The sequence below is a fragment of the Trichechus manatus genome, unplaced genomic scaffold (assembly GCF_000243295.1).
Source record: "Trichechus manatus latirostris isolate Lorelei unplaced genomic scaffold, TriManLat1.0 scaffold00159, whole genome shotgun sequence".
Lineage (NCBI taxonomy): Eukaryota > Metazoa > Chordata > Mammalia > Sirenia > Trichechidae > Trichechus > Trichechus manatus.
Window position 1 is genome coordinate 1,758,423 of NW_004444095.1, and position 23,323 is coordinate 1,781,745.

General features: G+C 37.7%; 1 protein-coding gene across 1 annotated transcript in view; it reads right to left on the reverse strand.

Moving 5' to 3' along the window:
- The window catches only part of DMD (dystrophin), a 2,372,918-nt gene that overhangs the window by 791,327 nt on the left and 1,558,268 nt on the right, over positions 1-23,323 (reverse strand). Inside the window, exon 49 of the mRNA XM_004386236.2 lies at positions 3,594-3,695. Coding sequence (XP_004386293.1) covers positions 3,594-3,695 — 102 coding nt within the window. The remainder of the gene's footprint in view (positions 1-3,593; positions 3,696-23,323) is intronic.

The following is a 23,323-nucleotide window of genomic DNA, read 5'->3' on the forward strand; positions in this document are numbered from 1 at the left end:
TATATCTTTGGCTATGTATATTTTCACCAAAAAAAAAAAAAAAAAAAAGGCCAAGAAGGGAGCGTGTTGACATGTGGTGGGGTTGTTAACCAGTCGTAAAACAATATGTGTACTGATTGTTTAATGAGAAACTATTTGTTCTGTAAACCTTCACCTAATGTAGAATTAAAAAAAAAAAGAACATAAGAAATAAGTTGGTGAGTCAGAGATTAAAAAAGAAACTAATATTTTACCTTCTTTGAAAATTAAGGAAAGCCTAGAGAAGCTGATGAAGTAAAGAAGAGACATAAAAGGAAGGAAATTGAGCAGGGATAAGCCTGGCTTCCAATCAGGACAGAGCTTGGGAGGTAAGTGTGGGATGTGAACAGACAGGCTGTCTAATGCAGAATGTGGAGGTGCCAATAGACAGTCAATTTCCTAAGAAACAGAATTATTCTCTGATGTGTCCTAAATTAGAGTGTCTGTAACTGATGGAAATACTAATCATCAATTTAAATACCGGCTCTTTTTTAAGAATATCACTTTCTTCGTGATTGTTACAGTTTCCTAACGTTCCTTCCCCAGGAAGCAAAAATGAATTCTCTCCTTAAAATACACCGCAGGTCATTCAGATCCTTTTCCCTTCTATTAAGGGAAGTGAAAGCTAAGAGTTCGTGAGAAGAGGCATTAGGAATAGCACATTTAAAATTTTTTGATATATATGGAATCAAAGTTGCAAAACAGCTTTGCTCATTTACTATCAGAGCAATAGATCTTCAAGAAAAAAAATCATCCCTAACCTTTAAATAGAGGTTTTTGATCCATGCTGAGATTTAAACAGCCCTCACAGCTTTCGGCCTTGTATTTCTGGGTTCCATGTTCTAAACTCTGAGGCTGTTTTTGAGCCTCTAATGTTCAGGCTAGTGAGCCCCGGTGGCACGGTGGTTAAGCGCTCAGCTGCTAACAGTTAACCCTATGGGACAGTTCTACTTTGTCCTATAAGGTCGCTATGAGTCAGTATTGACTCGACAGCAACGGGTTTAGTTTTTTTTGGTTAGTGTTCAGGCTAGTGAGCCCTTGGTACCTCAGTGCTTAAGGCTGGGCTGCTAACCAAAAGGTCGGCAGTTAGAACCCACCACCTGCTCAGCGGGAGAAAGATGTGGCAGTCTGCTTCCTTAAAGGTGTACAGCCTTGAAAACCCCATGGGGCAGTTATACTCTGTCCTATAGGGTCGCTACGGGTTGGAATCAACTTGACGCAACGGATTTGTTTGTTTGTTTGTTTTCATGTTCAGGCTACCACAAACCCCAGATAATCTTCAGTTGTTTCCAAGGTCTTGGTTCATTTCAAAAGTTGCGTGTGAGTCATCTCTCCTCTCCTCCCTCAAAATCTCCCAAATCAATCTTTTCCTTTTGCCACTATTAACTTGATAAGTTTATTCTTCTCCAAACCCAAGGGAGAAGTATTAGAATGGGAATGAGTTTTCATTTAATTTCTTCTTCTACCAAATGAGCTGACTTGAGAGGAAAAGGGGAAGAAAGGTGGGAGAAAAGAAGGAAAGAACAGTGCTAACTGCTACAAAATGGTTTTTGTTGTTTGTTGCCATCAAGCAAATTCTAACTCATGGAGACACCATGTATGTCAGAGTAGAACTGTGTGCTCCATAGGGTTATCAAGGCTGTGACCTTTCAGAAGTGGATCACCAAGCCTTTCTTCTGAGGTGCCTCTGGGTGGGTTCAAATAGCCAAACTTCTAGCTAGTTGTCGAGCACTTAACTGTTTGTGCCACCTGGCACTCTTACAAAATTGTTTTAAAGAATGTGAAAGAGAAAGGGCATTGATATCTTTTTGTTCTCCCTTTTATTTCAGAAAGCTAATTCCCCTTTTTATACCACTAATGCAACAGTAAAAAATAGATATGCTTAGGCACGGCAGGTCCCAGTTCTGATCTCAAAGTGGCCCAAGAGTTGAAGGTGTGGGTGATTGTGTACTAAACTAGCTTCAACTGCTTGGACTATTTTATACAAAATGAGAGCAAATTTTTTCTCATCTATTTTAGTTACAAATTTTCCCTCTGTCTTTTGTAAAAGTACAAGAGTGAAAGCCACATTAAATGCATATTTGTAATCTGTAACAATTGATGGCAAAGCCTGGCTCATTGTTATATGAAATATAAGGTCTTTGAGGATCAACCAAGAGTAGATAAACTAGACCTATGCAATGACCCATTTCTCCATTTCATTGCTGCCTACAAAGACAGTCACCCTGTCAACTAAGAAAGGGGAGTATCTGCTTGGGGACTGGCTTTCTTTAGAGCATCAGAGAAAATCCTGAGATTTGTTGCTTTCGGAACTTTCTCTAAGATTTCCAATTCTAAATACTAAACATATTATTGTTAGTTTATAAAATTGTTTTCTCTGGATTTTAGGAGTGGGGATAATGTATTGCAGAATAAATGTATAGCGATATTTACAGAGAAACCAGTGTCTTTCAGTATCTGGTGTTTGGGCATAATGTTCAGGCTAAAACTTGAAATTTACCAAAGGAAAAGTCCCTTGTAAACTGTAAGGAAAACAATTTCCTAGAAATGAGTCTCGGGCCAAGCAAAAGGGAAACTAAGCGGTGACCTGAGAGACAGAGTGTAAGTCATGGTAATGTTGTTTGCAAGGACAAACTGGTTCTATATGATGAGGTTATTGACCTGCAATGTTTTAGAGCAGTTTTAAACATGAAGGTGAGGCTCACTAAATCTCAGCCTGCAACATTAGCCAGAGAAACCAGGACTGATCAATAAACAGCCACCATTACAGGTTCCTGGGAACTTTCATCATAATGGGAGCCATTATAATTTTGGTCAGGTACAGAAAATAAGGTAACTTATACCTAACGTTTATTTATCGCTGCACTCTCATTTGCAAATGGAAGCCATTGATAAGCCATTTCTTGAAAACTGACCCGACTTTCCATTTCTCTCCTCATGTAATAACCTGTGAATAAATGTGTCTCAGACTTCAAAATGCACACGAAAGAGGGTAAAGAACTAGAAAGCTTTCTCCCAGGCTGGCTTTTTACCAAAGAGAGAGAAGCAATTACATGACATTTCACTACAAATTCTTGACCCAATAAAATACTGAAGCCCGAATGCTGATTTTTCCTTTCATAAGAAAGAGCAACAGAGAAAAGAAAGGTCACAGACCATATTGTGATTCTTTACAGCTCTTGAAGACAGACAGTATGATGCAGTAGCTTGATTTGAATTAAGCCAAACAATATGAAAAAACATCAAGGCTGGCAAGCAAAGCAATAAAGCCCCAAAGAATTTAATCTACCTTGAAGGTGGGACTACTTTTTGAATTGATGGCAGCACACCAGGACAGAAACAAGTCCTTTGATGCAATGACTCGTTAATAGCCTTAAGATCACGATATATAAATAGGATATTTTGATCAAAAAGACAGCTCTGCCTCGTATCGCAGAGCTGTCTTTTTGATCAAAATATCCTAATTTACAAGTTATTTCATTGATTACAAATAGACCACGTCAATGGCAAATGTACAAAAGGGGAAGCATAATCTATTATGAGGTAATGGATATTGCTAGAAGTTGCTTCATTACCTTCACTGGCTGAGTGGCTGGTTTTTCCTTGTACAAATGCTCTCCTTTAGACAAAATCCTTTCCACATCCAGCTGCTTAGCTTGAACTGCTACTTCAGTTTCCTGGGGAAAAGAACCCATACAGTGCAGATTAACTTCACAGTTAGCAATAAAATTACTAAATTTAAATATACCCTTGGAGACTCCACATGTATTGCAGATCAATTTCTGCATGGAATACAAGGGCATGAAAAAGTAGCTTTTGGTGCACAGGAAAGAAATAGAGGTCTTTATGAAACGCACTAAAATAAACAAAAAATTAACCCAAAATCTTGTTGAATTATATTGTAATACTGTTATATAGGTACATAGATACTATTTTTCAAAAAATTAAAATGCAATAATGGGTTATAATTTATGCATACAATTAATATGGATAAAAACTATTGTTAGCTTAAATAATCTTGGTAATACTAATGTTCACTTTATCCTACAAACTTCTTATTTTAACAAGATTTTCTTTTGGGATTCAGATCCAAAACTGTTTTTCAAAATAGAAATCAAATAATTCTTTCCGTATCATTGTTGAAATTATTAAATTTCTCTCCAAAGAGTAAATACTTAAAGAACAGTATCAAAACTTATTAACTATTAACCAGTCAAATTAAATAGGCCTTTTGAGGAAAGATTAAATTAATTTTTGTTTGTTTGTTTGTTTTCCCATGTCTGGAGAGGACTGAAGCATGATAGAAAAAAAACAACGTTAGATACATGAATATAAAGTGCTTTGTTATATTCAGCAGCTAGACTGGCTGCTGTCTAGCTCTCTTGAAAAGAGAACAAAAGAAATGAGCATAAATTGAAGCTGAAGGAAGTGGAGTTAAGTATTACAGAAGACTTCTGGGACGGAACACTTGTTAACCACTAGGATAGAATATTGATTAATCAACATCAGGCATCAGTCAGGGCCTTGGCAATCTTCCCCAGATAGCAACTCCTAATTAACCCATATCTTTCTTCCTCCCTCACCTACCTCATAGACTCCCAGCTCTGCTCTGTGTATGTGTCTTCATGCCATTGGTTCCTGATATACTGTATTTATATCTGTTCTCTCTCAGCCCATCAGGGCAGGGAGTGCCATGAACCCAAATTACTGTAGTCTCAAATTGTATAGTAGGGCATCTTGCAACTTGTGGGTATTCCTCAAATGCTCTTGAGAGGGGCTGTTTCTTCAGTACTTATTAAAATAAATACCAGTAGGCAAGAGACAACTTTGGTCAAAAGTGTCCATAATAATAAGACTCAACCCTGTGTGTTAATGGGTATGTGTGCAAATCTCAGTTCTTTTAGAACAGGAGCTTAACCACTTCACTCTTGGAGAACTGCTGCTTTGTGGTTTTACTACCCATTACCAGGCATTATGGATTGAATTGTGTCCCCAAAAAATGTGTATCAACTTGGCTAAGCCATGATTCCCAGTACTGTGTGGTTGCCCTCCATTTTGTGATCTGATGCAACTACCTATGTGTTGTAAGTCCTAGCCTCTATGATGTTAATGAGGCAGGATTTGAGGTAGTTATGTTAACAAGGCAGGACACAATCTACAGGATCAGGTTGTATCTTGAGTCAATCTCTTTTGAGATGTAAAAGAGAGAAGCAAGCAGAGAGGAGGGAGGACCTCCTACCACCAAGAAAGAAGAGCCAGGAGTAGATTGTGTCCGTTGGACTCAGGGTCCCTGTGCTGAGAAACTCTTAGACCCAGGGAAAGACTAATGACAAGAACCTTCCTCCAGAGCTGACAGAGAAAGAAAGCCTTCCCCTGGAGTTGGGACCCTGAATTCAGACTTCTAGCCTCCTAAACTGTGAGAGAATAAATTTCTGTTTGTCAAAGCCATCCCCTTGTGGTATTTCTATTGTAGCAGCACTAGATGACTAAGACACCAGGTACAGGCATCATTCCTGCAAAGTGTACTCATTACCAAGAATGAATGACTATAATTCTTTGGTAGAGGTAGAAACAGCTCTGATCTCAGATCAGGAATGGGAAACATCTCGCTTTAGGCACTGGATTTCTCATAGGTTTGCAGTCACTATAAATCTACCATTAAATGTCCCATTTGCAAAATGTCTCTTAAGTTTAAGATATAGTGGCTGACTGATTACATGACTGGTTACATGGTTTCAAGGATCCTGATCAAAAAGGGGAAAATGAAGAACAGAATTTCAAATTCTCAAGGAATCCAGTCTTTCTGGAGCCATGGAGGCTAGATGAACCCCTGAAATAATTGCTCTAAGATAATCTTTAAACCTTAAACCAATATATCCCTGAAGTCTTCTTAAAACCAAACAATAGTTTAGTTTATCTAGTAAAGAATGTCTGCCTTGAGAATTATGCTATTTTAAGAACTATCTATATGGGATCAAATTAACAACAGCAACTCGGAAGATTACAGGGGAACTTAGGGGACAGTAAGTTTATGTTAACGAGGGAGGAACAACTCAGAAAAGGAAGATGAGAATGCACAACTTGAAGAATGTAATCAGTGTCACTGAATTGTACATGTAGAAACTGCTGAATTGCATGATGTGTTGCTGTGTATATTCTAAACAACTCAACAACAACAACAAAAATAAAATAAATTATAAAAAGTACTTTAAGAGAGGAAATAAAAATATATTGCTCTAAAGGAGTAAAGAGCATATTCTTAGCAAGGTGAAAATGATTTAAGAAAAGGAAAATTATAACTGCATTTTTCCAAATACATTGTGTGCTTGCATGTATACCATAAGTTACCAAGCTCAGCTCCATGCAAATGTGCTAAATTATACATTTAAAATTATATACATGCACATTACACATGTAAAATGATGAGTTAACTTTAAGCAGTGTTACTAATACTCATTGTGTATTTGTTTATCTAAGATAAAGCACTATTTTCTATTTTTACACTTGAGGACCAGGGACTTCAGTTGTGATATTCACTGATACTGATAATAGACAAAGTTGTCTGATTAGCCCCTTCACTGCCATAGACTACATTATTGGTGTTAGCATGATGTATGATAGGACTTCATACATGAAGAAAGCAAAAGGTCATTAAAAAGACAAGAAAGAAAGAAACGACCAAAATGGATGTCATAAGAGACTCTAAAACTTGCTCTTCCACGTAGAATAGCTAAAGTGAATGGAAGATATGGCCATAGAAAAGAACTGAACAAAATATTTCAAAAGGTATCTCGAGAAAACAGAGTAAAGTATTATAATGAAATGTGCAAAGACCTGGAGTTAGGAAACCAAAAGGGAAGAACACTCTCAGCATTTCTCAAGCTGAAAGAACTGAAGAAAAAATTCAAGCCTAGAGTTGCAATTTTGAAGGACCCTGTGGGAAAAACATTGAATGCCGCTGGAAGCATCAAAAGAAGATGGAGGAATACATAGAGTCACTGTACCAAAAAGAATTGGTCGATATTCAACCATTTCCGGAGGTAGCATATGATCAAGAACCGATGGTATTGAAGGAAGAAATTCAAGCTGCACTGAAGGTATTGGCAAAAAACAAGACTCCAGGAATTGACGGAATACCAATTGAGATGTTTCAACAAATGGATGCAGCACTGGAGGTGCACACTTGTCTATGCCAAGAAATTTAGAAGACAGCTACCTGGCCAAATGACTGGAAGAGATCCATATTTGTGCCTATTCTAAAGAAAGGTGATCCAACAGAATGCAGAAATTATCGAATAATATATATCACACGCAAGTAAAATTTTGCTGAAGATAATTCAAAAATAGTTCCAGCAGTACATCGACAGGGAACTGCCAGAAATTGAAGCCGGATTCAGAAGAGGATGTGAAAGGAGGGATATCATTGCTGATGTCAGATGGATATTGGCTGAATGCATTAGAATAGCAGAAAGATGTTTACCTGTGTTTTATTGACTATGCAAAGGCATTTGAGTGTGTGGAGCATACCAAATTTTCAATAACATTGTGAAGAATGGGAAGTCTAGAACATTTAATTGTGCTCATGTGGAACCTGTACATAGACCAAGAGGCAGTTGTTTGAACAAAACAAGGGGATACTGAGTGGTTTAAAATCAGGAAAGGTGTGTGTCAGGGTTGTATCCTTCCACCATACTTATTCAATCTGTATGCTGAGCAAATAATCCGAGAAGCTGGTCTATATGAAGAACTAGGCATTGGGATTGGAGGAGGATTCATTAACAACCCGTGATATGGAGATGACACAACCTTGCTTGCTGAAAACAAAGAGGACTTAAAGCATTTGCTGATGAAGATCGAGCACTACAGCCTTCAGTATGGATTACACCTCAACATAAAGCAAACAAAAATCCTCACAACTGGATCAATAAGCAACATCATGATCAATGGAGAAAAGATTGACGTTGTCAAGGATTTCATTTCACTTGGATCCACAATCAACACCAATGAATTTGTGCATCCCTCTAGACCTATGCTCTATGACAACAGACCATATATATATACCTTGTTCACTCATTTTATCCTTGGCAGTGCCTAGCACATAAACCCGTTGTTGTCCAGTCGATTCTAACTCACAGCGAACCACCCTATAGGACAGAGTAGAACTGCCCCCTAGAGTTTCCAATAGCGGCTGGTGGATTTGAACTGCCGACATTTTGGTTAGCAGCAATAGCTCTTAACCACTGGGCCACCAGGGCCCCGACTAGCACATTAAAAAAAAAACAAAAACAAAAAAAACCTGTTGCCGTCAGGTCAACTCTGACTCACCATATAGTAGGTACTAAATTAAAATTTGTTGAATGGGCAAATTCATACTGTTGCATTTTTAGACTGTAGGTATTGAATTAGTCTGTTCATTAAAAGAGACATTTGTTCATGCAGACAATTGAATATTTTCATGGTACAATTTTTTTCTAATTTAATAATTTTCTAGAGTTAAATACAAAGTCTATTCCTCTTCTGGATGATTTACTTTAATTAGTATTTTAAAAAATTTTACATCTTTATGTATAGGTTATTACAAGCTTAAGAAAACACTTCATGATTAATTGCAATTGATTTATACCTGATCAATCTTTCCATTGGCTTCTTTTCAACTAAAATTCCATTTCTTTGGTATTTCTCTTCTTTGACAGAATATTTACGTAATTTAATTGTCCTCTAGGGAACTAAGACCACAGATACAAATGTTTTAGCAAACAAATAAATATTTTAAATTATAGGTACCTGAATGTGGGACATCAAATTAGGCACTTTAAAATCATTGTACTTGAAGTAAATAGGTCTTAATTTTGGTTTATAGTTTTAATGGAAGAATAACCCTGGAGAGGTTGAAAGACTATGTTTCCCATAATAAATAAGCAACTTCTATGAATATGGAAAGCTACCACAGAAAAACTCAGTCTTTCTTCTAAACACCCCCACTTCTCATTTCTTCTTCACTCATTGAGCATAGAATGATAAACTTCTCCTCAGAGTCCCACAAATTTAACTTGTCCCTCTGACACAGAATACAGATAATTTATATTTGATGCTTTTGACATTACATTAGTTTTTCATGGTATTTATACAGTAAATTTTTTGCATTTGACAACAATGTTTCTTATGTTATCACAAAGCAAAGTGTGTCATCGGAAGATATCCCTTTCATTCTTTCATTCAATATATTTAGCAAATAATTTTGAGAGTCCACTATGTGCCAGACCCTGGGATATACCACTCAACCAGGTGGACAAATTTCCAGCCCTTAGACACACACTTATGATATATAAGTATATATAAAATACATACACAATGTATGTGTGTGAATATGTATATACATATGTATATATACATGTATGCTATGAAGAAAGATGAAACAGAGTAAGGATTAGAGAGACTGACTGTGGGCTCTATTTTAGATAGAGTGAGCACAGAAGGTCTCTCTTCTGTCACAATGATACTTGCAGAGTGAGAGAAGAGAACTGAGGCCAGAATTACCTCTACAGGATAACAGAAGAAAGATGAACCAACAAAAGACAGAGAGAAGGAGCAGAGAGCAGGAGGGGCGGAAACAAGACAGTGTGGTAACTCTAAAGCCAAGTGAAGAGAAAATTACATGAAGAGGGTTGTCACCAACGTTATGTGTTACAGATAAGCAAAGAGATCGAAGAAATAATACCAATACAAATAGTGCATATATCCTTCATTGAAGGTTAAAAAAAAATGAAGGGGAGTTCACATTTAATAGTTTTTTTTTTTTTTGGTGAGTAGAAGATAAGATTATGCTACCAAAAAATTTACCAGAAACTCCTCTTTTTAAAATTCTGAAAACTGATAGGTTTCAGGCAAAAATAAACTTACTAGACATAGCTTACATGGGGAGAAACCATAATAATTTTGTATTCTAGCTTCTGCCTTAAGTCAAACAAATGAATGGGAATGTTAAATTAAGGACTAAAAATACACATATGCACTCACACACACACACACAGAGTCTTTACGGATAATAATTAATTATGCAAGAAATAAACCAAAATTTCTAAGACTATTAATTAACTCCATGTATAAAAAAAAAGAATTCTGAAAATGTTTTTTTTAAGTCTTGCAAAATTGTAACAAGTTCAAATGCAGAGTGTATTCTGTGAAGGTTGGGGATATGTCTGTCATCCTTTAAAATTATTTATAAGTGTAGCCCTAGTATAAATTCTATATCTTCAAAAATGACCATAAATGGTTAATAATTTTACCAGTTTTTTAGTTTTATAGCCATGCTTAATTCTAACACCCTTCTCTCCTGTCCTCTAGCTTCTAATCACAAATAAATAATAGCAAAGTTCACAAAGAATATATGCTAATATTCAGAAGGCACTGGAAAATAGACAGGGTTAGGAGACTGCATTTGACTAGGAATTCCCTTAGGGAAGGAACACAAGTATTTTATTCATGAAATTTTCATTGGCAGATGTAGTTTAGCCAAACAGAAACTGCAGCATGCCTGACAATACGGCAGCCAGAGAATTAGAGTTCCAAGTTCTAAGCAGGTGCTTGCTAGGCGGGCTGAGGGAAAGGGTAGTGTACCAACGGAAATGTCCACAGTATTTGTAAAATATTCTCTCTTTAGTAGGGGCCTAACTACGGAAAATAGGCCTTATGGCAATTAGTGTTAAATTGCTGAATGATCTCTCACAGCTGGTGATGGAAACTGTGACGGTCAATCTGGGACAGATTACCCAATGAGCAAAGTAAGCACGTGCTTAGGGCATCAGCAAAACAGGAGCACCAGTTATCCAAAGCAAAGACCCATAGATGCCAAGCAGACAGGACACAAGGAAAAGTGAGTGCTGCAGTAGAAGGGAACTGGCAGGGCACTAAGTGAAATTTACACCAGCTCCAGTGCATGAGAATATGCCAGCCGGAAATAAAGTTCATGCAGGATCAAGAGGGCACCCACGTGCAAGGTTGTTTAAGCTGAGGCCCCTACCACTTCAATACCTTTGTTCACATCTCTCTCCTATGGTCCCCTCCCGTGTAAGTGAAATTCCTTATCTCAGCAGGTCTCTTGAGAGTATACTATTTCTTTCTAATAAACAAGAGGTAGGGGTGGGCTGTCAGTCTAACTCTTGCTACATTCCCCCGATATGCAACTGGATCCAACATCGGGGGTTACTGGGCAAGGACGGATTACATTAATAGATAACAGATCTTGATCCATTTTGAGAGAACCATCTTGTACATTCACGTCTGCTGATCCAGCAACTCCAGCCAGGAGGGCTAGCAATGCTCTTTGCCATAATACAAACACAAAGGTATGCTCTTGCACATATTCTAGTAAACAACCAGTGGGAACTTCAGTCCCAGATGACGCACAAAAGCGAGGAATCTCAAAGAAGTCAACTATTGCAATGAATTCAATCAAGTTTTTAACTGTATAGCATTTATGTACAGAGTTATGTCCTAAGTTTTGTAAGCAATAATATTTATAACTTTAACTTTAAAATATGTTTGGCATACATGCAGATGCAATCTAGCATACATTTAATATAATACTAATATGGGTAATAATTTAATGTAATACTTAAATAGCAAACTTCCAAAAAATACTGGAAATATTAAGATTTATCTAACATGAAAAATTTTAATTTATGTATCAAGTGAGTTTCATTTTTCATTGTCTGTTTAACAGGGCACAGTGATTGATATTGCTCTATATATGCTAATAAATGAGTTATTAGGCACATCAAGAGGACTCAAAATTCAATATTTATCGTGCAAAGTATGTTTCTGTTTTGCAACAATGAGTGTATTTCTACATTCATCTTCTAAGAAAGTAACAAAGGGCATTTATCAGAGCATTACATTTATATTTTATCAGAATATTTATGTATCTCCATGTTAGGAAATTGAACAAGTCCTCAAGGAAATAAATTAAATGAATATTTAGATAATAAAAATTATATAAATGTATTTTATTTTCAATTTCCCTTCAGACTGACTTTCTTTTAAGAAATTGATTGATATTGTTATGAATCACAAAACAAATTTGATGTTATTGTTACATCAATTATGTACACATCTCCCTTTATGGAAGTTGAACACTTCCACAAAGAAATAAAGTGTACATTTTATAAATTTTGTATATGATAAAAATTAAATATTCCTTTTCCTTTCAGACTGATTAGGTATACCTTCAGTTACTCTACACATTTTTTGCTGCCTCTACTCACCAATGGGCAGTTCTTAAAACTTATTTAGGCAATGATCGAGTATTAAAACGTCTGTCTAATACACGTTGGGAAGTGCATACTATAGCAACAAGGGCAATCCTGGAATCATATACTCAGATTCTAGATGCCTTAGAAAATATTGCTGAAGACAAGACACAAAAAGGAGATACTAAAAGAGAAGCTAAAACATTACCAACAAAATGCAAACACTAGAGTATGTGTTTATATTGGTTATGTGGAATAATATATTGCAGCATTTTCATCGGACGAGTCAAGCTCTCCAAGATTCAAAAGTAAATTTAAAGACATGCACAGATATCTACCAGTCATTCACAGAGTACTTACATACTTTAAGAGCAGATTTTGAAAATTTTGAAAACACAACAAATACTGCCAAATACTGATTATCAAGCAGCTCACCATCACGGATGCATTAGAAAGAAAGAAGTAAATGAAGGAAGTGCTCCAGAAGTATTAAGTGTTGGAGGCCAATTTCACATAACCACATACTACACCATCATTGACACACTTGAATCTTGCATGAAAAGAAGGGCAAAAATGTGTGAAGTTCTATCAAATAGATTTTCTTTCTTAAACAATGTGGGTGTACCTGATGAAGACTGCATGAAGGCATCCAAGAAATTATTGCAGGCTTATCCCGATGACTTAAATATGAACCTTTACAGAGAAGTGCAACAATTTCATTTTTACATGAGAATTAAGTTTACAGATTCAGGAAAGACAAATTTTAATTATGTAGGAATGCATGATTCCATAATGGAAGATGAAATACATTGTGTATTTCCCAATGCTGAAATTGCTTTATGCATATTCCTAACATTAATGATGACAAACTGCACAACAGAACGCTCATTTTCGTCACTAAAGAGACTCAAAAACCCTCAGCGTACGATAATGATTCAGGAAAGACTTGATTCATTATCCTTATTATTTATGAAAGTAGATATTGCTTGGCAGCTTAATTGTGATGAAGTCATTGAAAAATTTGTAAGAGCAAGGAACAGAAAGAAATGTTTTTAATTATAACATGTTAAAGATAAAAGATCTATCTAAAAATAAAACATAGTAATTTCTGAAATATTTGTTTTCTGATCATTAAATTTTCCTTTATGACATCTTTTCATTTGTTCATTTATAATTATAGCATTTATTATGAAACAAGCATCAAAATTGAAGTATGAGTCATTCAAAGCAAAATTGGTGAAAGTCAGTTATTCGTTGCGGGAGACCAACAGAATTATACATTGATGGTTGAAACAACTAAGTTCACTGGCTCATTTTCTTTGTTGTAGAATATGTGGACTATTCTTTTTGTAGAAAATGTGATATGTAGTAAAAATCTTAGTACTCTGTATCCACTAAAAGTTGTATAATCCAGTTCATCTCATTCCACTAAAATGGCATACTCTACTTTTGTGTTCAATCGCTAATATTATACTCACATTTAAAAAGAAGTTACACCATGGATAGCTAACACACACACACACACACACACACACACACACACACACACACGTATATACATAACTCACATATCCCATTCAAATGCATGAGTAAGCAGAGGAGGGGCACCACAGATTATCAGTGGTTAGGGCCCTCACATGCCTTAATCCAGCCCTGTGGCCAATAGAAACTGCTAATTGGCACCCTGCCTCAAGAGGCGCCCCCCCCACCCCACCACACACACATCACCAAGGGCACTGGCCCTACCTGCCCCTCCCTCCAGTTAGGGCTTTGTTCTTTAAATAGCCCTAGCTTTAGTCCTCTGATAAACCAACATTGCAAGGTCACATCATTTTTTCTCTATAGAAATGTTTCCGTCCTAACTATTGTCATCTCTTCATCATTCAGTGAAATAATTAAGAGTTTAGGTACCTGGAGGAGATTTACTCTTGGTCCTATAGAAAGAGAGCAATGGGCTAAGAAACCATATTTAGTTCTAAATTGTTTGTGGTTACTTCTCTTGGCACATTTTTGCAGAACTAGATCTCTAATTACATGCGCCTTTGATAAATCACTTTAGAAAGACCATTTTGAAGATGAATTTCTACAATTTACCTCACTACATTTATTTGCAGTGTGAATTTATTAGTTAAAAGATAGGTTAGTTATTCAGGGCCAAATATTATTGCTTGAAAAGTCAGCTGTAGTAAATCTAATTAAATTTACTTAAAATATTCTTTAGTATATGTTTCTTAAGTAGTGTGAGAAAAACACACTGTAAGAAGGTGATAATCATCCTGAAAAAATGAAAGAATAGGTAAAATAAATATTAGTATTTTGATATCCCTCCATGCAAATAAAACTTAACATGAAAAAATGTAAAAGCAAACAAACACGAAAACCCCAGCAAGGAAGTCAGCACAACTGGATTAAACCAAAAGCTAAGAAATTTCCTGAATACAACCAAACACTTCAAGGGACAGAGTAGCAGGGACAGGGGTCTGGGGATCATGGTTTCAGGGGACATCTGGGTTAATTAGCATAACAAAGTTTATTAGAAAATGTTCTGCATCCCACTTTGGTGAGTGGTGTCTGGGGTCTTAAAAGCTAGTGAGTGGCCATCTAAGATGCATCAATTGGTTCCAACCTACCTGGAGCAAAGGAGAATGAAGAACACCAAAGTCACAAGGGAAGCATTAGCCCAAGAGACAGAAAGGGCCACATAAACCAGAGACTCCATCAGCCTGAGACCAGAAGAAATAGATGGTGCCCGGCTTACCAATGACCTCCCTGACAGGGAACACAACAGACAGTCCCTGACAGAGCCAGAGAAAAGTGGGGTGCAGAACTCAAATTCTAGTAAAAAGACCACACTTAATGGTCTGACTGAGACTGGAGGAACCCCAGAAGACATGGCCCCCAGACTCTCTGTTAGCCAAAACTAAAAGCATTCCCAAAGCCAACTCTTCAGACAAAGATTAGACTGGACTATAAGACATAAAATGATACTTGTGAAGAGTGTGCTTCTTAGCTCAAGTAGATACATGAGTCTAAATGGGCAGCTCTCATCCCGAGGTGAGATCCCAAGGCAGAAAGGGACAGGAGCTGGTTGAATGGACATGGGAAATCCGGGGTGGAAAGGAGGAGTGTGCTGTCACAGTATGGGGAGAGCAACTAGGGTCACACAGCAGTGTGTGTATAAACTTTTGTATGAGAAACTAACTCGATCTGTAAACTTTCATTTAAAGCACAATAAAAAAAAGAAAGAAAACTCCAGCAACACCACATGTCTACGCAAAGATAAGAGAATGCTGCTAAAATTCATAGCTGTGCTGAAAATGCCAGCACACTACTATAATGATATTAACTGCTCAAATGATATTAACAAGCCACAGTTGCTAAATGTGTACCATGTGTCGAGCACTGTGCTTTTCAGACACATTTTCCTAATATTTGAGTCCTGCAAAAAGGGTATCATCAAATTTTACAGATACTGAAACTGAGGGAAATTAGATCAATTGTACAAGACCATTAAACTTGCAAATGGCAGAGATTGTAACCCAGAAGTGTGTTCCACTAAACTCTCATCTTCTTCCTTACTCCGTTGTTTATAGCATGGTCTACATTTTTTCTCCAGCTCTGTCTGGGACCCTCTATTGTGATCCCTGTCAGAGCAGTCAGTGGTGGTATCCAGGCACCATCTAGCTGCGCTGGACTCAGTTTGGTGAAGGCTGTGGCAGATGTGGTCCATTAGTCCTTTGGACTAATCTTTTCCTTGTGTCTTTGGTTTTCTTCATTCTCCCCTGGTCCAGATGGAGTGGGACCAGTGGAGTATCTTAGATGAGCAGATACATTTCTTAATATCATGTTAATTCTTTCCCCTACTCATTACTCCAATACATTCCACAATATCCTACCAGGGTGTAAACGAGAAAAAAAATCCTGTTTCTTCACACAGAAAAAGAAACTTCTACATAGCTTTGAAAATGCTCCAAGGGTTTCTCTTTGTGCGTTTATGATTGCCAAACCTCTTATATACAGGTCGGAGAACTGGTTTGAGTAAACCTTTTATCTCACAAATGGCCTCACATCTTTATATGATTTAAGATAGGGTGAAGAAGGCCACAACTAAAACGGAAACATAGCTAATTATAGTGGTCAGGTTTTTTTAAGTAGAAAGTGTTCAACTTCAAAGAACATTCCAACCAGAAAGTCTTCATGGGATTTCAACAAAAAATCTCACCTCTAATAATAGGACATTTTTCATCTAGGCTTTTCTCCCCCCTCTGCCTTATTCTTAATATCTCCTGCAATGCAAGATTGTGCACCATGAGTTAAGACCCTTACGATGTGGACAACGGTCACAGCATTTCGGTACTTACTAACTAAACTTAAAGAGTTTTAGTTTCATCATAGTACTGAAAATTCACTACAATCTCATGCATAATTTTAAGGAAACAATTTGCATCAGTTAGGTAGTATGGAAGAACTCTTCATTAACACTCACTAGGAGACTATCACTATCTATTTTTTAATCCAGCCCTAATAGGTTTTTGAAATGGAGTAACTTTCAAAGTACCTTCAGTCTTAGCTTTTTCTTATTAAACAGCATTACTAACATTGGCCAGTTTCTGAGCTGACAAGCAGTGAAACAATGGCTAGAGAGTAAACAAAACCTTTGAGGGTGAAAGTGGCAAGTTGTATGCAAATTAATATATACTTGCACTTTCTAAGAATTGATTTATTGAACATTATATTTCTCATTCAATAGTAAGCTGAGTGTGTGTGTGTGTGTGTGTGTGCGTGCATGTATCCATGTACACACGTGCATGTGTGTGTGTTTAGCTAGAAATTTGATATCCCCCTGGTGGTGAAGTGGTTAAAAGCTCAGCTGCTAACCAAAAGGTCAGCAGGTCAAATCTACCAGCTGCTCTTTGGAAACCCTGTGGGGTAGTTCTACTCTGTCCTATAGGGTCGCTATGAGTCAGAATCAACTCCATGGCAATGGGTCTTCTTAAGGATAGTAAGCCCTATGGGGCCGTTTTACTCTGTCTTTATAGGGTCATTCGTGTTCAGTGGTAGAGTTCTCACCTTCCAAGCAGGAAACTCGGCTTCGATTACCAGCCAATGCTGGGAATCTGTCAGTGGTGGCTTGTATATTGTCATGATGCTGAACAGGATTCAGCAGAACTACCAGATTAAGGCAGACTAGGAAGAAAAGGTTGGCAATCTACTTCTGAAAATCAACTAATGAAAACTCTATGGATCATAATGGTTCAATTTGCAATGGAACAGGCCAACTTTGTTCTGATGTTCACAAAATCACCATGAGTTGGGGGCAGACTCAATGACAGTTAATAACAACAACAAGGATAGTAAAACAGGATTGTAGCATGCTTTATTTCCCTTTCTTATTTTTAATAAATTTACTTTTCCTTCATTTTATGTATTACTAACTCTAAAAAGAAAGTTCCTGGGTGGTGCAAATGGTTTATCAACCTAAAGGTTGGTAGCTCGAACCCACCCAGTAGTGCTGCAGAAGAAGGGCCTAGTGATCTGCTTCCATGAAGATTACAGCCATATGGAGCCATTCTACTCTGTAACACATGGGTCACCATAAGTTGGAATTGACTCAATAGCAATGGGTTTGTTTCGGTTAACCATAAAAACAAAAACAACACAAAAAAACTTTGCCTTCGAGTCAATCCCAACTCATGCCGACTCCAAGCTTGTCAGAGTAGAACTGTGCTCCGTAGCGTTTTCACTGGCTGATTTTTTAGAAGTAGATCACCACGCCTTTCTTCAGAGGTGTCTCTGGGTGGATTCCAACCTACAGCCTCTCAGTTAGCAGCTGAGCGCATTGACTATTGCACCACCCGGGTACTCCACTTCCAACCTTCAAATATAATACATATATAAGAAACACACTCTAAGGAGGATATAAACAGCCATTTCACATATGTTCCAACATTCATTCATTTATTCATTTGTTTAGTCATCTGACAAATATTTATTGAATGCTTACTATGTTTCAGGGTCTGAGTTAAGAAGTGCAAACCCTAAGAGGCATAAGGTAGTCCACCTTGTAAAAGATATAGACACACAAGCACGTATCGACCTTTGAGTGCAACAGGTACAACAACCAGCAGTGTGCAGTGTTCCATAGAGCACGATCTGATCAGTTCTATAATTGAAGGACAACAACAGGGTCAGGAGGAAAGGCTTGAACAGAGGCTTGGAGCAGAAACGGCTCATGAACCTGGTTGACATGTGGGGGGGACAATCCAGCTAACGTATTTCAAGAGGGAATCCAGTATATGCAAAGACAGGAACTAGAAGCAGTGTAGAGGTGCCATGTGGGGGAATGGGAAGAAACGATGCAGGAGTAGAAGGACACAGGAAAGAATGATCTTTTACAACTGCCCAGGATCTCAGAGGAGAAATCACAAAAGGGTTTTAAATAAGGAAATAACGCTTTTTTACTCTAACTGATCTCTCAAAAATGAATATATATGAATATATGAATAGATAGATAGATAGACATATAAAGACCTACTATTAATCCATAGTTTTCCATTCATATAAGCTGGTCTTAATGAATAAATATGCTGCTACTGAAAATAAAGAAATTCAAGATAAAAATTACGACTTTTCCCTTAACGAACATAAATGTTCATTCACTTAGAGTTTTCTTATTTATGGAGTATTTCCTGTCAGTTGGCTACTTTGTCAAATGCCACAATCAAAAGTTTTTGTTTTTATCAAGTCTACGATATTATTGGTTGCAATGACTACTATAGTTTTATGTATTGCTAAGAATGTGTTAAAAATTATACTTTGAAGACACTATCAATTGTATGATATACCTCAATTTCAGAGATGTTAAAATGTAAAAAAGTGCATTTTGAAGTCCATAAAATTCTAAAATATTTGTAAATACTGTGACTGATTAATTTGTTCATTACAGCATTATCCGTTCCCTCTATGAATATAGCTGCGCTATGGATGAATATACTTCTCCCCATTAATTTGGGGCTTGACCATGTGACTCACTTTGATCAAGGGACTGTGGCCAGAAGTGACTGTGCAGCAGCTCTGAGCTGGGTCTTTAAAGTCAATTAAAGACTTGCCAGGTCTTCTTCTTCCTGTTAAGGAGCCCTGGTGTTGCAACGGTTAAGTGCTCGGCTGCTAACGAAAAGGTTAGTGGTTCGAATCCACCCAGTGGCTCTTTGGGAGAAAGATCTGGCTATCTGCTCCCATAAAAACTACAACCTAGAAAACCCTATGGGGAAATTCTACTCTGTCACATGGGGTCACTATGAACTGAAATCGACTTGAGGGAACTTAACAACAACTTCTTCCTGTTTACCACCAGGAGAGAATAATCTACCATGTAAGAGCTGTTCTTTCAACCTGGGTTTTGGAATGAGAAGACATTTGGAGCAGACCCATAGTCCAGATCGAGGAGAAGACCTGAGGTCCACCCACAGTGTGGAGTAAAGCTGTAGCTAATCTGTAGACACTTGAGTGAGAAATCAATGTTTGCTGTTATAAGTCACTGGAATATGGGCTTGTTTGTTACTGCAGTAAAAGCTGACAATTACAACATTATAGCAAAACAAACAGAATACACAAACACACACACACACACACACACAAATATAAATGGCTTTTGGGATGAAAAGACCAAAGTAAGCCTTTAAAATAAATGTGTTCTGGTCACATGTATCAACTGCACCATCTCTCATTCCACATACAAACTGTTTGCTAAAAAGGCTAGCAACGAACGAAAAATGAAATAGAATCAATACTGTGTTAGAGCCTGACTTCTCCAGCCTATATTGTCAGGCTGACTCTGACAAATGAAGGCTGATGGATGGAAAAACACAACACTGTGCAGTTGAGTTTCTCTCTCTTTTCCCTCATGCTGGGTGACTGTTCTTTTATTTATCTACAATTAAGTTTGCTAGACCACAGTAATGTGGCTCTCCTTCACTGTAACTGCATGCTGTCAAGTACGTGTTAAGCTGATTGACAAAGAATGACAGGTTCTCTCTTTCCATTCTGAGTTAATCAAGGGCAGCACACCAAAAGGAGCTTTTTTTTTTTCTGATTTAGAGATTTATGGATTTAAAAAATAATCTGTCCACATATACAATGCATAACACAGTATTGATTTTTAAAGTGCCAAGTTTTGTGAAGCCAAGAAGATATAATCTACCAAGCTGCACACCTGAAATTCTCAAGACTAACTAAATTGTGGACATAGATGTGACGAGCAGGGAACGCGGCTCATGTCCAGAGTCACTCTTGAAAGCCCTGCACTCTTAAAGCAGGGGTTTCAAACTCTTTTTGGCAGTAAAATCATTTTGGTAAGTGATATCTTATACAACAACCCAATATATTAATTAATCCATTCAACAAATATTTACTGAGCACCTATTATGTGCTGGAGCCCTGGTGGTGCAGTGGTTAAGAGCTACAGTGAGCTATGGCTGCTATCCAAAAGGTCAGCAGTTCGAATCCATCAGCCGTTCCTTGGAAATCCTATGGGGCAGTTCTACTCTGTCCTATAGGGTTGCTATAAGTCGAAATCAACTTGACAGCAACAGGGGTTTTTTTTTGGTATTTTTATTATATGCTAAATACCGTTTTAGGTACTGAATATATGGCAGCAAAAAAACAGACATTTTTTTTCTGTTTTTTTTAAGTTTTTATTCTAATGGAAAGGATAGATAATAAAAGATCAATTATAGCATATCAGATAGTCAAAAGCACTAAAGAGGGGGGAGAAACGTCTGATGAGGATAGGAGATGTGTATAGGGGACCACCATCTGTCTGTCAGTTTGTTGTAATGTGGTAGCTTGCATGTTGCTATGAGCTGGAAGTTATGCCACTGGTATTTCAAATACCAGCAGGGTCACTCTTTGCGGACTGGTTTCGGCAGAGCTTCCCAACTAAGACAGACTAAGAAGAAAGGGCTAGTGATCTACTTCTGAAAATTAGCCAGTGAAAACCCTATGGATTACAAGAGAATATTGTTTGATATAGTGTTGGAAGATGAGCCCCTAGTTGGAAGGCACTCAAAATACACAGTGGCTGCAACAGTGTACTTGAACATACCAACAATTGTGAAGATGGTGCAGGACAGGGCAACATTTTTTTCTGTTGTACATGAGGTCACCATGAATCAGAGCTGACTTCAAGGTATCATGGATTGAATTGTGTCCCCCCAAAATATGTGTCAACTTGATTAGGCCATGATTCCCAGTATTGTGTGGTTGCCCTCCATTTTGTGATTGTAATTTTATGTTAAAGAGGATTAGGGTGGGATTGTAAGACCCTTATTAAGGTCACATCCCTGATCCAATGTAAAGGGAGTTTCCTGGGGTGTGGCCTGCACCACCTTTTATCTTACAAGAGATAAAAGGAAAGAGAAGCAAACAGAGGGGTGGGGGGGACCTCATATTATCAAGAATGAAGAGCAGAAGCACACGTCCTTTGGACTGGGGTTCCTGCTTGGAGAAGCTCCTAGTCCAGGGGAAGATTGATGAGAAGGACCTTCCTCTAGAGCCCACAGAGAGAGAAAGTCTTCCCTGGGAGCCGATGCCCTGAATTTGGACTTCTAGTTTTTTAGACTGTGAGAAAATAAATTTCTCTTTGTTAAAGCCATCCACTTGTGGTATTTCTGTTATAGCAGCACTAGATGACTAAGACAGCAACTAACAACAACAATAATAGTTGGTGAGGGGAAGTGGAGTATAGTCATTTTATAAAGGGCCTCCAGGGAAGGCCCACTGAGAAGGTGACATTTGAAGAAAGATCTGGAGAGAGTGAGGGAATGAATGAAGCAGAGATCTCAGGAATAACAATCCATGCAGAGGAAATAGTTCAAAGGTCCTGAGGCAGGAGTGTGTCTGGCATGTTCAGTGAATAAATAAGGAGGTCAGGGTGAGTGTAGCCCAGTGAGCAAAGGGGAGAATAACTAGAAGCAAAGCCAGAGAAGTAACAGGGGCTAGGTCTCGCAGGGCATCTTTGTGAGGACTTTGGCTTTTACTCTGAGTGAGATAAGGAACCATAGGAGGGTTTCAGCAGAGGAGTAATGATATGATCAGACTTATTTTTTAATAGAATCATTCTGGCTGCCGTGTTAAGATTAAACTGAAGGAATGCAGAGAACAGATAAAAGTTATGAGCAGATTCCTAAGGGGGTGAATCTGCATTGGAGGGAAATACTTTTTTGTGGAAACCTGAAGCCATTACTTGAAAATCTTTATACATACAGTTCTTAAATGAGGACTCAAGCTCTAATCTGGTTTAATAGCAATACCTATTAAAGGATCATTTATTTAAACTGTTGCTATCTGGGTTTTACCACCTTCCTAAGCTCTTAGAGGTGAAGAGTGTGGGCTCTTGAGCCTGGCTATCTAACTTCAAATCTTGACATGAGTTGTGTATTTGCAACAGATATCATATGGCCCACAATGCCTAAAACATATACGAAAATATTTACTATCTGGCCCTTGACAGAAAAAGTTGGCCAACTGCTGACCTAGACAATAGTCAGGTTCTGAATTCGTGGCTCTAAAAACCTTTAGAAGCACATAAAAATTCTATGGGTAGATATTTTCAAAGATGAAATATAAGAAAAAAACTATTTTGCCTTTTACCTCCTTATATGGCCTTGCTGTTATTGTTAGCTGTCATCAGTCAGCCCCCAATTTATGGCAACCCCAATGCACAACAGAGAGAAATACTGCCAGATCCTGCACCATCCCCATTGTCAGTTGTGGATAGTCAAACAAATTACAGTTATATTTTAGAGTAGTGTTTGGCAAACATCTTCTAGAAAGGGCCTGGTAGTATTTTCGGCTTTGCCTGTCATACCTACTGAATTCTGCCGTTGTAGTGCATGAGCAGCTATAGGCAATACATAAACAAATGAGTGTGGCTGTGTTCCAATAACACTTTATTTACAGAAACATACAGTGGTCTGAATTTGACCATTGGATCACAGTTTGCTGAACCCTGCATTGGATAATGCAGTATTGTAGAAAGTAATCAGACTAGGGATAAG